Source organism: Triticum urartu, chromosome 3, assembly GCF_003073215.2.
Source record: "Triticum urartu cultivar G1812 chromosome 3, Tu2.1, whole genome shotgun sequence".
Taxonomy (NCBI): Eukaryota; Viridiplantae; Streptophyta; class Magnoliopsida; order Poales; family Poaceae; genus Triticum; species Triticum urartu.
The window spans coordinates 589,158,706-589,173,689 of NC_053024.1; the positions used below are offsets into that span (position 1 = coordinate 589,158,706).

The window sequence follows — 14,984 nt, forward strand, 5'->3', positions numbered from 1 at the left end:
CTTTTTCACTTTTTTCTTTTGAAGTGTGTGCGAGTGAGCCGGCCTGTAACTGTTGAATGGGCCATGTGACTCCCCTATGGGCTTCCTTCTCCTGCGTAGTCTGGCTAAGACTCCTACAAAGAAATAATAAAAAAAAAGTAACCTATGTACCCAATCCCGCCAAACCTACCTTTTGCTAAGGGTTTAACCTAGCGAATCCAATCTCTGTAGAGAGTTCATTGTGTTTTATGAATGGGATTCGATCTACTGCCATGGTTCTATTCAGGGGGGGGGGGGGGGGGGGGGACCTTGGCTTCACTTGGGAGGATTTGGCAACGTTGAAGGAGGAGTCATCTTCATCGACAAGTGCATGGACCTAGTGATGTAATGATTGGAAAGGCAGAGGTAAAGCAATTCGAGGCGAAAGCCCGGTGGCTTGGAATCATACGTCTTCATCCTTCACCTATTTCATACGTCGTCCACCGTACACTCGAACATTTTATCGACGGGTGCATGGACTCGATGATGTAAGGATTGGAAAGGCAGAGGTAAAGCAATTCGAGGCGGAAGCCCGATGGCTTGGAATCATACGTCTTCATCCTTGTGGCAAATCTGGCATCTCCTCTAATAGCAAGGAGCGCGCGAGATTGTTGCTGCCTCAGCGACATCCAAGGTTAGTCGAGGACGCAACTGAGTATAGGACCGAAGCCTAGGCTAAATGAGTATAGGACACATTATAGGATGGAGTAGTAGTTTTCAGTACTTTCAATAAAAAAATAGATTTCTAGCTTCATATTATTATGTGTACCCGTTGCAACGCACGATCATGTTTTTATAGTATACATAAATAATTGATCCCCACTACCTTTAATTCTTTCAGCATGTAGTCTTCCACCTCATCAAGTGTGCCGCGTAAACAGCCACTAACATTATTATTCAGCCAAATGCAAACCACTCGTGCATACTCTATTTGGTCACACACAATGAAAGTATGAAACGTGTCTACATTAAAAAAGAGTAGGTTTTGATTTAGATCGGTTTCTTTACACATAATTCATCTGAAAATAATCTTTCAATAATGATTGTACAAATGTTTAATTATTAAATATGAGTGAGGTTTCACAAAAAGAAGTGACAGGATATATAATGTAAACCGTTTAGATACAAATCGGTCGAAACCACAGTACATGTATGATAATTAAGTATAGTGCAACTAATATATGTGATGGGTACATATCGATTGATTGTTTATTTGTTTTTCCCTTGCGATAATGCCCTGATCATGCATATTAGGGGCCAATAATTAGTTAGATAATCGATGAGAGATTCAGACTTCAGAGCTCGTCATGGGCACCGGCATGCTTCGGGTTGGCTGAGGTCTTGACGGGGTAGGACGCCTCCATGGCGATGCCGCAGAGCCCCTCCTTGTCTTTCACATCGCGCTTCATGCGGATGTACCCCTTCTCGCCCCACTCCGGCCCCCACGAGTTCTTCACGATCCAGTACTTGGTGCCGTCCACGGTGGCGCCGTACCCCACCGCCGTCACGCCATGGTCCAGCTCCATCCCGCACTTGCCCGCGAACACCCCCTCCGAGTAGAACTGGAAGTGCGACCCGCTAGCCTCGATGGCCACAGCCACCGGCTGCGCGGCCACCGCCTTCTTCAGCGCCGCTTCGTCGTTGGCCGGAACGTCCTCGTACCCGTCGATGGTGACCACGGCAGACGGCTTCTTGTTGCAGGAGGAGGCCTGCCGGGCCTTGTAGGGGTACGCGTCCTCGGCGGCCACCCCGCCGTGCTTGGCGATGTACTGGAAGGCGTAGTCCATGAGGCCGCCGTTGCAGCCGGCGTTGGACTTGGTGTCGCAGTCCACGAGCTGCTGCTCGGACAGAGACGTGAGGTTCTTGGTGCGGATCGCGTTGACGCCCTCCACGGCCGCGATCGTCGAGAAAGCCCAGCAGCTGCCGCACTGTCCCTGGTCCTTGACGGCGGTCACCGCGCCCTTCTGCCGCCAGTCCACCGAAGGCGGCACGTCCCGAGCGCTCTCGTGCATGAAGCCGCCGCCACCCTCCTTACGGCTGAACATGCGGTGGTGGGAGACGCGGGAGGAGGCGTAGGCGCGGCGGAACTCGTCGGCCGTCATGTCGCCGAAGCGGTTGAGGCGGAGCTTGTAGGGGGCGTCGCCGCGGTTGAACTCGTGGATGAGGCGGACGTTCTCCCTGAAGACGTTGAAGCGGCGGGCCTTCTCGGTGAGGTCGCGCGCCACCGTGTGCTGCTCCCGCCAGCGCTCGTACAGCGCCCACAGGGAGTCCTCCGACGCCAGGTCGTGCTCGCCGAAATCCATGGCGCTCGCCGGCGCTGGCGCGGCGGCCAGCAGCATGAACAGCGCGGCCGCGGCCATGGTGGCCGCAAGCACGATCGCTCTCGCCATTGATGATTGGAACCTTGGCAGTGCACGCGCTTGCTAGAGGTGGTCTGGAGTGCTGTGAGACGGCTGGGTGTGGTATGGTGGTGGTAGCCATGGCGATCAGCTGGTTCTTATATAGCGGTGGCGAACCGAGCAGAGCAGGAGTGATCACACTGGCAAGATCGATGTGTTCCATGCAAGAATGAATTGCAGTTGCAGGTGCACGTTGCTTGCCGGCAACAACTTACTGCCTACTGCTCATGCATTCTCATCAGTGGCCACGTACGTAGTACAGTACAGTACATCAAAATGGTGGTTAATCCATTAATGCTCCATCGTATTACCAGCTAATGCCATTGTTAGCTACGCATCATACTAGTTGTGCTCTTGCGGATGCCGTGAATTCGCACGCAGTCTTCTTAGTTAGGTCGTGGGGATTAATGCGGCGCGTGCGCTCGATCGTACTCCCTCCATTCCAAATTACTTGTTAATTTAAATTAAAACTACGACGAGTAATTTGAAACGGAGGGAGTACATACGTACGCAGCGAGAGTGGGAGTGGGATGACGAGACGATTGACAGATGAAGAATTAGCGGGGCGTTTACGCCACGGCCATGTACAAATTAACACTGCACGCGCATATATCTTTCTATCTAACTGAGGATGCATTGTGCGTTTCTAGGAACCAGCTTCCCGTCCGTCGCATCATCTCTCACATCTCACCGGAAAGATATGAATTGCGGCAACAGGGAGAAGACCACAATCAGCTAGGGGGTCGCAAACTCGCAACGTGGAGTCTTGCTTCTTTGTTAATATCACTGAACATTAGTTGAGCAAGTATCCTTTTTGCAATTACTATGAGACAGTAAGGGGGCACGCAAGCGTGTTGTGCCCCGGCCCGAGTGATTCTGATTAGCGGATGGCGATCGATCGATCGATAGCTCGACTAGCTAGGTTTCAATTATTCCTCAACACGTGTCGTCTGTCATCGATCCGTCTGTAGGGTGCAGTGCCAAAGCTTTACGCATGAATCGCGCATTCATTCTAAGTCGTCCGGGGTGTATAGATGTCACAAGCAACTGGATTTCTCAGAAACAGTGGAGCAGTTTCTGTTCTGGTACATGACTCTTTTGTGAAGGAAAAAGGAGGGCAACCAAAAACGAGCAGTACGCACGTACGTACGTGCATTAGGAAAAACAAGCTTTACGCATGAGTCACATCGACTGAGACCTGAATTGAATTCCGGGCGCCTACATCTCAAACGTCGTTGTGCTGCATCTATTTTTCTGAGTTGTTTGTAAATATGGGGAAGGAGAGGACAAACAAATGGATGGAGGGAACAACAGGTGGGTGCATGCGTGGTTTCGCACGGTGTTAAGTTGTCAAGCAATGGAAAACTTGCAAGCATGCACAAACTATCTACTGTATCTATCTAACTCGGGTAATTAGCCAAGCATTTCCAGATGAATGGTTGTCAAGTGCGGCTTGGAGAACAACACACTAAAGTACGACACAACCGATTGGTTAGTTGCTTCATGCGAAAGGAAACCAGCATTTTTTGGCCGTAAGGTAGTGCTATGTGTCGCCTCTGTTACCAAGATCCTCCGCCAACCATCATTGCAGTGGTTGCCGTAGCTGGATGAGTTAAGCGGACTCTGGCCCAAGAAAAGATCCAGCGCAAGAACACCGCAAAGAAGCACACGACGTCGGCATGTGTGATGCCAACAAGGGCACACTCGGCGCTCGTGCTTATTAAAGTTGCATCTCCGGCTGGCTGTGTTGGTACACTGTATTACCATCATGTGACGATTAGGCCGATCCTTCTAAGATATGTGTCATCAAAGTGTTTCGATACGTGAAGCGACATAGCACGCTGGCGGAAACATGCGCGCATATGTGTGTGCGACTTCATGTGACAGACTGCGCCGTACGCGGGCACACACGGCATCACCAGCCGTTTCGTAGATCACTTGGGTTGGCCACCTCCGAATCCCATCCCAGAGCAGAGCAACTCTAAGGACACGTTGCATTCCCATGAAGCAGGCCCGTGGACGAAAATTTGGCCTGTTTGGTGGCAATGTGTTTATTGTTTGGTTTGTGTAGGACGATCCTTAAAGCCGATAGAAGCGGTCAAATCAACGGTTTTCTCTCAACCAGGCTCGGGCAATGTAAGTGAGCTTGCACACATTCCTGAAAAAGTGGCGGAAGGAATTGGGTCACCTCCCAATGAATCGATCACCCTTTATGGTCACCTTCGGCTCACCGCCCAAACACAAGCAGGTAGCGGCGCATCTCCCCTGCCAGCGGTAGACAGCGGCATTAATTTGTCTTGCTCCTCTTCGCCGGCTTGTTTCGCGCCTCTACGCGGATTCACAGATGGTTGTAAGGGCATCTCCAACGGCAACCCGCAAATTTCCTCCCGCAACCGCCCGCGGGCAGGGGGGACCAGTCCGCGGATATGGATGCGAGAGGCCGCCATCCAACGCTGAGTATGCATAAAATCCACTCATCAACCTCCCCAAGCTTAAACGTCGCTCGTCCTCAAGCAAAAAGGTTGATTACCAGAGTTGTCCATCTAGCTCATCAATAAAGATTGTTATTCCATAGGCGTATCCTCGTCTTCTTTGCAAGCTATAAGCAAGATAGACCACATTTGTACAAGGTAGCACATGCTAAGTTATATAATGTATTTTGACATCCAATCCACTTAGAGCTTCAAGTAATTTCTACGCTTCTTGTCAAAGTTTAATTTAGCATGAAAACAAATACTTGGATCCTCTTACTAAATAGCTTATTCATCTCTTTTTGTTGTTTTTCTTTTTAAACAAACTTGAGAACAAAGAGTTGTCAAAAAGTCAAGATATAGAGCATTTCATTCATGCCCAGTAATGTTCTCAAGTCAAGACTCTCAATTACTTACTTCGATTGTGGCGCATCCACAATATGTATCTCTAAGTTATCAAGATTATGCCAGAAGGCGGTATACAAATGAGGGATTTCGTTGTGGCTTATGTTTGAATACTACTACGACCAAGAATTATTTATTTTAGCGCAGTGATCAGGATTCTTTTATTACCACGTACACATACTCTCAAGAGAAAGCCGAATAATATTCGATGTAATGTTGTCACTACGAATATTAACAAACTTATATCCGAAATCCGAGTTGAAACTCTGGTGGATCGTTCATTGGCCAGCGGTGTCCTCAGCATAAACTCAAGAGAGGTGACGAAGTCACAGCCACACGGCATAAAGCCACATAAGATGACAAGGACATGAAACCAGCAAGAAGCTGAAACACCATGTACTGCAACATAGATTTTGGCATAATCTTAAATACTACGGAGTACCGATTCCTTATAAACAACGCCCAAAGCAAGAACTATTGAATCTATTGTTTTAAACACTATGGGGTTGACCTACTCCATAATTTTTCTTTAAAATAATTTTAACAAGCGTCAAAAAATTATTCAACCATTATTTTCCTTTTCTTTTGAAAAAGTAGAGATCATGCCAATATCTTTTAGAGGGTCATAAGATTGGTCCCGAGATAAACAATAACTTGAACAAAGTGCATAAAACAATTAACTTGGCAATATGGGGCCTAAGTTGAGCAAGTGCTTTATGCAAATACAAAACAATCATACCTAAGCAATCATGTCAAACAGTGGGGCACATGATTGCATAACATTTGTCAGATGAAGATCATTGCACAAGACTCTACACATACAAAAATAACTTCCCCAAACTTAGAACTTCGCAAGAACTAATCTTACAGAAAGTTATCAAATGAAAAGAGAAAGTGCAATGTATTATAGAAGAGTATGGAAAGTGGTTACCTCCATCAGCTTAAAGTAAGTAATAAAAACTTTTGTTGTTGACATGTGTTGACGCTCAAAATTGGCACAGTCATAAAATTAGCATAGGTTATATCAAGACCAATTCAAACTTATGATTTGAAATCACCTTGGAATGTCACTCTCCGAGAATATCAAGATGGATATGAAGATGGTCTAAAACGGAGCTCGGACTCAAAAGTTATGACAAGTTCAGAGATGCTCATGTTGACACTAGAGTAAAGAAAGGCATAAAACTCAATCAAGATGACCTCTGATGGAAACTGTTTCAACATGAAAGTTGTGCATCTCGTCGAAACGATTGATTTTTATATAAAAATCGTCTTAATCCGAGTTCGTATGCAACCTGTGGAGGCAAAATAAGGTCAGAAACAGAAGCTGCAGAGTCATTTCGGACCAACCGAGTTAATTTGATCGGTGAGAGCGAGTTGGTCCGAAAATTTACCAGAGAGTTGGCAATGTTCATTTGGTAGGACCGAAGCAAACCAATTGGTGAAACCGAGTTGATCTGATAAATTACAGAAGGATACAGAGAGTTGGCAACTTTCACTCGGTGGGACCGAAACGAACCAATCAGTGAGACCGAGTTGGTCCGGGAAATTACCAAAGATTCCTGTCCGAGTTAGGTTAGGGTTTTTGATGTTTTGGACAGAATTTTTAGTCCTTTTCTTGTACGAGAAGTCCAGCCACCTCTTATATATCTAAGGGGTGACGGTCGATTGAACAACACACAATCGATCAAATCATCTACCACTTTTTATCTTTTATTTTTTCTCCTTAACCTTAGTTCTTTTTCTTCCTCGTTCTTCGTCTGTTCTTCTTGTTGCAGGGCAGCGAACCTCGAGGCCCTAGGGGCGATCGGGTTGACCTAGGGCAGCCCATAGCCGCCGTGCACCCTGACGGGGTCCCTCCCGGACGTGTGGGGTTTCGGGTCAACAAAAGCGTCCGCCGAATTGCCTGCGTACCGCGCATCCGGACGGGTCTCCTTCGACGTGAACTGCGGTGCATCACCCCCGACGTCGAGGGTACACGATGACGTGTTCGTGTGGGAACACATGCAAATGACCTCTCCTTTAATAAACATGAACCTATGCTTCATCAAAACATTCTTTGATATGGTCCAGTGAACTGCGGTGCATCACCCCCGACGTCGAGGGTACACGGTGACGTGTTCGTGTGCGAACACATGCAAATGACCTCTCCTTTAATAAACATAAACCTATGCTTCATCAAAACATTCTTTGATATGGTCCAGTGGACATTTTTTCTATCTACAAACATTTTTTTGTATTCATGAACATGTTTTCAATTTTGTGACCATTTTTTTAATTTGTGAACTTTTCTTAATTCACAACAAGTTTCCAAATTCATGAACAATTTTTGAATTCATGAACATTTTTTCAAGTTTGCAAACATTTTTCAAAATCACTAACATTTTTTGAATTCACAAACATTTTTTGAATTCGAGAAAATTTAGAAGTCCCGGACAATTTTATAGAAGCAAAAAAAACAAAAAGAAATGAAAAGAAATGAAAAAAATAGTGGCCCAAAAGTGCATGCTGCGGGAGCAGGCGCTTCCGCGCTTTCCACTGCACGGGTCGTTGAATAGGAGCCCCCTGGAGAGACATCGTTGGCCATGCACATTGGCGGGAAGATGTTAGTATAAATTAACGATAAAGCTAATTTCCTGCCGACTGTTCGTTAGCAACAGGCATGTACAACCTGGCGACCGCTCGATCCGCTCCTCGCGCGCAACAATCGCTCGATCGTTTTTTTTTTCATCTTCCACGCAACAATCGATCCATTTTTTTTCCAGTATCGCGCGTGGAATAAAAAAGGCGCTTGCAAGAATCGAACCGGGAACTTGTTGGTTGAGGCCATAGCACAGTACCAGCTGAACTAACTGTCTCCTCTGGTTTTTTATGCAGATTACATGTATTTTATATTTATTAAATGAGTGGAAAAGAAAAACAACTCGATCCGCTTCTCTCACGTGACAAAATCGGAAACTTGTATGTAAATAGCATGGTATTTGACGCACGCGGACCTAGTAAATTATGATGCAAAGACCGTGATAACTTATGGGTAAATAGCACGATTATGCATCGTAGATCTGATAACTTACATACAAATATTATGATAATTTTGACCCGGAAAAATATATATTGAAACATATCCCGATAATTTTGTCTAAACAACAGGATAATATACACATCAATTTTGTGTAAATAACACAGTAATTTAGGCATGACCTCATAATGTAACAAACACTCGTGGTCACACAATAGAGCCGGTAAGTTTTGACTGGGGAAAAATTTAGTGGAAAAATAAACCCCGGTAACTTTTATGTAAATATGATGGTAATATACGCACAATAGAGCCGATAACTCGCATACAAACACTACGGTAATTCTTTTAACCCCAGAATGAAAGTTGTTGAAAACAATACTCCCGGTAACTTTTGTGCAAATATCATGGCAATATAAGCAAAACAAAGATGATAACTCGCGTGCAAGCACCATGATAACCTTTCTATCAAAAAAATGTTAAATAATCTAGTCCGGTAACTTGTATGTAAATATCATGATAATATAGACACAACAAAGTTGATAACTCACGTACAAACACTATGGTAACCATTTGACCCGAGGAAAAATATTGAAAAACAATCCTTGGTAAATTCTGTGTAAATAGGATGGTAGTATACACACAACAAAGCTGATAACCCACGTACGAACACCGTGGTAACTCCTTTGACCCCAGGATAAAAGTTGTTGAAAATCATACCCCGGTAATTTCTGTGCAAATAACATGATAATATATACACAACATAGCTGATAACTTTGACTTTGAAATTTTTTTCTCTTTGGAAAACATAACTCAGAATAACTGTTGTGTAAATGACATGATAATTTATACACTGCAGCCCTGATAATTTAGATACAAATATGACGGTAATATTTTAACATGAGGGGTGCTTGAAACGTACCCTGATAATTGCTATGTAAATAGTATGATAATTTATATACCGCTGCCATGATAACTTTTGTGTAAATATCATGATTTTTTACAGACTGCAGAGCATAATAATTTTGTACGACACATATCGTAACTCTGTCCCAAGAAAAAATATTTAAAATATTCCCTGGTAACTTATGTATAAAAAGCATCATAAGTTACGTACCAGTGTTGATAACTTTTGTACCCTCGAAAAAAAACATGTGTACCCTGGCATGCTATTTACAACGAAGTTACTGGGATATGTCAACAATTTTTACTACGTTAAAGTTACCATGATGTTGTAAATATTAACAGAGCAGCCGAGCCATCTATATAGGATAAAAAATATGAAAGGAAAAAAAGAAAAATGGTTCGTTTTCAGGTCGCGCTAAGTAGCAGTACAAATACTACCTAACCTCAATCTAATCACTGGCTTAATCTAGACCGGGTGGTTGCAACTATCTTGGTCTACCAAGAGGTGGTGGGTTTGATTCCCAGTTCCGCCAACTCGATTGTTTTCATTGCGCCAGAAAAAAAAGGGAGGCGGGGTGGATCCAGTTGACTGGTCGTTAGAGACAGGCAATAAATTAAATGCATATTATCATATCATCTAATTTGGAGCTGAGCCTAATAATCTTTAGTCAATATTGGCCCAAAAATACACTACCTTTGTTTCATAATGTAAGACGTTTTTTGCAGTTCAAATGCAAAAATATCTTATATTAAGAGACAGGGGGAGTACATACATACCATTAACCCATACCTTCATTGCCTCTCCTTCTTCCACACTGCTCATTCCAATTGCTCCTACTTGACGATTGTGCAAATAGTCATTTAGCGTCAAGCAGCCATTGTTTCCTCCCCGACTAGGTCGGCCCATAGCAAGCGAGCCTGATTGTCCTGTAGCGAGTCGTTCTTCCTGTTGGGAGACATGTTCTTCTTCTGTTTACTAGATTTATATTGATTTTTCTATATTACATTAAAATATGAATATATATGGTTTGAAAAGTGAAAAATATTTTAATTTTGAGAACATTTTTGGAAAACCATCAACATTTTTAAAAATTCGATCATGTTTAAAAAACATGAACATTTTTTAAACACTTACATTTTTTAAATAAAAGCAAAAAACCAAAAGCAAGTAAAGAAAAAAAAAGGAAAGAAAGGTTCCCAAAACCGCTATCTGTGGATGTATATAATAACAGCTCAAATGGGTTGGCTCATCTCCCGCTCAACTCCTTGTGCAAAACAACGACATCTTAACATAGTAAGCGTCAAATAGGAAATGCCGCTCACTCTCTCTTTAATGCAAACTGCAACAAGCCGAAATCCTGTGAGCCCATCTCGACATTGGTGTATGCATTAGCACTCCGGATCGTCGCCCGTTCCTGCGCGTCAACGTAAACATGCCCTTCAGCATCCGATCCACACTACCGGTGGCGGAGATAGGGGACCAACAGGTCCTGACCCTCCCTAAGATCATCGATATGCTTCTAATTTGAAGATGAACAATGCATGATTTAATTTATTTTTTTGCTCTAATCAGCCTCTCTCAACATGCATAACCTACATTCTTAAGAACTTGATCCCAATTGTCTCAACATGCAAAGTGTCAATCTCAACATCTCACTAAGCCATGCATTTAAGTCTTCTCTTCCACTAAGCCATGTAAAATCCGCCACATAAACGACTCATGCATTTAACTTAGAAATTACGATCATTTTTTGCATTAGTCTATGCATGTAACGCCGCCACATCATACATTCATGTTAGTCATCCTTTACATTTTTGTTTGAAATGACATTAATAATTTAAAAGTTTTTATTCTATTTTGTCACTTTTTTAATTGATTTTCACGTTTATACTTTCTTTCCATTAGATTTAGATATTTTTTTAGCAACTACTCACATATTTTTTTTAACAAAGTTATCGCAACAACGCACGAAGAATCATCCAGGTTATCAAATGCTGCCTCTGCCACTGTTACACCACCCTTCTTGTGGCAAAATTTTGTGTTTTGACCATTTTTTAAAGTTAGTACAGATCTGACCCTAGTTTATAAAATTTCGGGATTTGACCCTTTTGCTACCGCCAGACTCCATGGCGGTAGGAAACAACCCTACTGCCAAACAAACTGACGGTAGCCTGTATAGCCTTACCGTCACGGGTCCAGCGGTAGGCATGAGCATGCACTGTGTTTCATACTTAGAAAAAAAAATTATGGTAAGGCGTGCAACTCTACCACCAGGGACCTTGGCACTAGGTTGTTATACCCTATCGTCATAGACTCTGACGGTAAGAAAAATGTTAGATCTCAAAATATTTGCAAGCTAGGGTCAGATCTAGACTAATTTTTAGAAAAGAGTCAAAACACGAAATTTAGCCCACCATCATGCGTGACACATTTCTCCGGGCCGTACTCCTCTCTTGCCGCAAGACTCCGAAGCTTCGTGGTGCGGTCGTGTCACGTGTCTATCGTGCCCTTGTGGCCTCCCGTCCCGGGTGTGCATCAGAGGGAATCCGACGCTCTGTCCACTGCCGTCCTTGCGAGAGCATACATGGCTGCAATCTACTCGGGTGGTGGCCAAACTGGGCCAGTGTTGTCCTTACGGCGTACACGATCAACAGCGACCTGAAATAATGGTGGCCATCGACGCGGGTAGCTAGATGTGGATTCTTCCACGGGATAATAATGCAGATGAATTTCAGCATGCGATCGTGTTCTCTGGCGTCCAAATCGGCACATTGGTTGCAGCCCGCGTCACGGGCTGACGGCACGCCTCCCCTCTCGTCGCGTCTCGCCCGTGTTGAGGAAGTAAGTGCAGTTCACAAGGAGCCAGGGAAGTGCCGAGTTGACCGTTTGTCTGTGTCCAGTAGGTGAGCTGCTGACGGGCGGATCGTGCCGAGCACCGGCGAGATGGCGTTGGCCGGCGGAGATGCTCGCGGCGAGCTCGTCTGCGTCACCGGCGGCAGCGGCTTCGTCGGCTCCTGGCTCGTCCGCCTCCTCCTCGACCGCGGCTACACCGTCCACGCCACCGTCCAGAACCTCCGTACGTTTCGGGCCTCCTCTCCTCCTCCTCTCTCTCTCACCGTAACTGAATCGGGTCGACGCAATATTGTTTCACCGGACTGATTTTGCAGAGGACGAGGGCGAGACCAAGCACCTGCAGGCTCTGGATGGCGCAGACACGCGGCTCCGGCTGTTCCAGATGGACCTCCTCGACCCCGCCTCCGTCCGGCCGGCGGTCGAGGGCGTCCACGGCGTCTTCCACCTGGCCTCCCCCGTGATACTGCAGCCCGCACAAGACCCCGAGGCAACTTTTCTTTCTTTCTCCATAATTGCTAAAGCACATCTAGATTAGCCATAAGTATTGCACATCTAAGTCCTACTAAGTCATTGATTTTATATGAAGATTCGTGTGGATATATTTTTTTCCTTTTCTTTTTCTTCTTAGGCTTGATTGAGTGATTTAGATGTGCAATAACTAGGGCTAGATGTGCCAAGCATTGCCGCGCCATAGTTCAGACTTCAGACTTCCATCACTGCAGAGTCTGAATAATATACGCAAGTTAACTGCTTCTGTGTTCGATCGACGCAGAACGAGCTGCTGCTGCCGGCGGTCAATGGCGCGCTCAACGTCCTCCGCGCCGCCAGAGACAGCGGCGTCAAGCGTGTCGTGATGGTGTCTTCGCAGACGGCCATGTGTCCGACGACTGCCGACTGGCCTGCCGGCAAGGTCATAGACGACGACTGCTGGGCCGACGTTGAGATCCTCAAGAAACTCGAGGTACAACGTCTGAATTGTAGATGCTACTTTTGGACTTAAGCACTTACGGTCACTTCCTCTGTCTGAATTGCAGCTTTGGTACAACGTCTCCAAAACGCTGGCGGAGAAGGCGGCGTGGGACTTCGCCGGAGAGGAAGGACTGCAGCTGGTTGTGCTGAATCCAGGGCTGGTGCTGGGCCCGACGTTGACCCCGGCACCTACTGGCAGTCTCCGTCTGCTGATGCTGCTTCTGGGAGGTCAGTCGATTACAAGTTCAACATACAGAGTCTTGCAGCTCTGTGGCAATTCCTGCACTCCGTCTTCTGCTGCTGAGTTGCAAGTTGCAACGCAGAAAAGCTTTATTTCGAGTTTCTAAGAGTGAAGGCTGCAAATTACATTGCCCAGGCCAGAAGCTCGACATGGAACCCTTCTTCGTCGGCTGCGTGGACGTCAGAGATGTGGCACAATCTCTGGTGGTGCTCTATGAGAACCCGTCGGCGCAGGGGCGCCACCTGTGCATGGAGTCCGCCGTACGCCTCGTCGATTTCCACGATGAACTTGCTAACCTTTACCCTGAATTCCCGGTTCACAGGTGATACATCTACTGACTGGCAACATCGATCGTCTCTCTGTCAGATGCAGTGTTCTAATAATCTTGCTGATTTCTTCTTTTCACTTCAGGATCCAGGAGGACAAACAGGGCTGGGTGGTGAGGTCGAAGGCTCCGTCCAAGAAATTGATCGATTTGGGCGTTCGTTTCACCCCATTCGACAAAACTGTCAGGGACACGGTGGATTGCCTAAGGAGCAAAGGAGAAATCTAGCCTGTGACCTTGAACAAATATACATTTTGTGTATGCCAGGTTTGAAAACTGTTGCAGGAAAAAATTTCTGCTGTATGAACTGCCGCCGTGCATGTAACCATGATCAATAATGCATGTTTTCCATTTCATGTTTCAACAGTTCCCTACTTGAACTGAAAGTGTAAAGTGAGGAAGGAACCAAGCATCATCATAAGGCAACAAGGAACATCTGAAAAAGCTGAAAATTATGAAGTGGGTAGCATAATAGAAAGGAAACAAGTAGTGACAAAAAGAAGTTCAAAGCAAAAGAAATAGGGGAAAGAGAGTTCAGATCTGATCTCTGTTGGGATCCATCCCTTTGCATTCATCTTCTTAACTTTGTTTAATTGGGTAACCTAACAGAAATAATTGCATTATCACCCTCTAGTTCAAAGTTCAAAAACAGATTGAAATGTTATATTTTGAATGGGAGAAACACAATTGAAATTTTATACTATGGATTCATATAGGATCTCAAAACACAAGATTTTTTCTACCGATGTCTTTAGATGGTGCACATGAAACAAACATGGTAATATATTGGGTGATTAAAGAGAGATAGTAGAGAGAGAGTGTGTGCATTGGACATTCAAAAGGAAAAATATACTAGGTTCCAATGAAATTGATGCATAGAAATACATCCCACAGAAGTTTGACTACATCCCACAAAATTTTTTCAACACAAATCCCGTGACCTGAAGTTTTTTAAGAGAAAAACTTCGAAGGATCGAAACCCTGAAAATTTCCTATGAAAATCATACATTTCAAAGCAGCTGAATATTAATTTATTTTTGAATAAAGGAATAAAGAGGTCCCAAGATTTCAACTTGTTGATATCCTAGTCTCGACAAAGCCGTCTGGTGTTGTCGACCAGTGATTTTGGTTTTGGAATGTTCTTCACATTTTTCATTCTTTGTTTTGGGAAAATATTGCTCTTCGTAAACCAATAATGGATTTTGACGTACGTCTTTTTTTCCATATATTTAACATTTGTTTTATAGGAATTGAGGTACTAGATTTCTTAGGACTATATGTCCATACTGACCTGACTCCTTAGGATTATTACTATTATGTGAGAGCTCATGGAAAAATCCTTTCCTATTCCTCTGATTTGAAAATTCTGCAAAGCGGTCA

At 44.6% G+C, this 14,984-nt stretch overlaps 2 protein-coding genes across 3 annotated transcripts; one reads left to right on the forward strand and one right to left on the reverse strand.

The window, feature by feature from the left end:
* Positions 1-1,121: 1,121 nt before the first annotated feature.
* LOC125545182 (thiol protease SEN102-like) lies at positions 1,122-2,503 on the reverse strand. The gene has a single exon (XM_048709060.1). It carries the CDS (start codon positions 2,406-2,408, stop codon positions 1,314-1,316), a length of 1,095 nt encoding a protein of 364 aa, XP_048565017.1. The 5' UTR covers positions 2,409-2,503; the 3' UTR covers positions 1,122-1,313.
* A 9,414-nt stretch (positions 2,504-11,917) lies between these two features.
* On the forward strand, positions 11,918-13,968 carry LOC125545183 (phenylacetaldehyde reductase). Of its 2 annotated transcripts, XM_048709062.1 has the most exons (7): positions 11,932-12,057; positions 12,117-12,292; positions 12,384-12,556; positions 12,842-13,030; positions 13,104-13,266; positions 13,415-13,601; positions 13,691-13,968. In XM_048709062.1, exons 2-7 carry the CDS (start codon positions 12,160-12,162, stop codon positions 13,830-13,832), a joined length of 987 nt encoding a protein of 328 aa, XP_048565019.1. In that variant the 5' UTR covers positions 11,932-12,057; positions 12,117-12,159; the 3' UTR covers positions 13,833-13,968. The 2 variants fall into 2 exon arrangements, with proteins under 2 accessions (XP_048565018.1, XP_048565019.1); XM_048709061.1 differs by having other exon boundaries at positions 11,918-12,292.
* Positions 13,969-14,984: the final 1,016 nt, after the last annotated feature.

Excerpts from the sequence above, each read along its gene's own strand:
- LOC125545182 (XM_048709060.1), bottom strand. The coding sequence starts at position 2,408 with ATGGCGAGAGCGATCGTGCTTGCGGCCACCATGGCCGCGGCCGCGCTG.
- LOC125545183 (XM_048709061.1), top strand. The coding sequence starts at position 12,160 with ATGGCGTTGGCCGGCGGAGATGCTCGCGGCGAGCTCGTCTGCGTCACC. Across the intron at positions 13,031-13,103 it reads AGATCCTCAAGAAACTCGAG|CTTTGGTACAACGTCTCCAA; the intron begins GTACAACGTCTG and ends TCTGAATTGCAG. Across the intron at positions 13,267-13,414 it reads GCTGATGCTGCTTCTGGGAG|GCCAGAAGCTCGACATGGAA; the intron begins GTCAGTCGATTA and ends TACATTGCCCAG.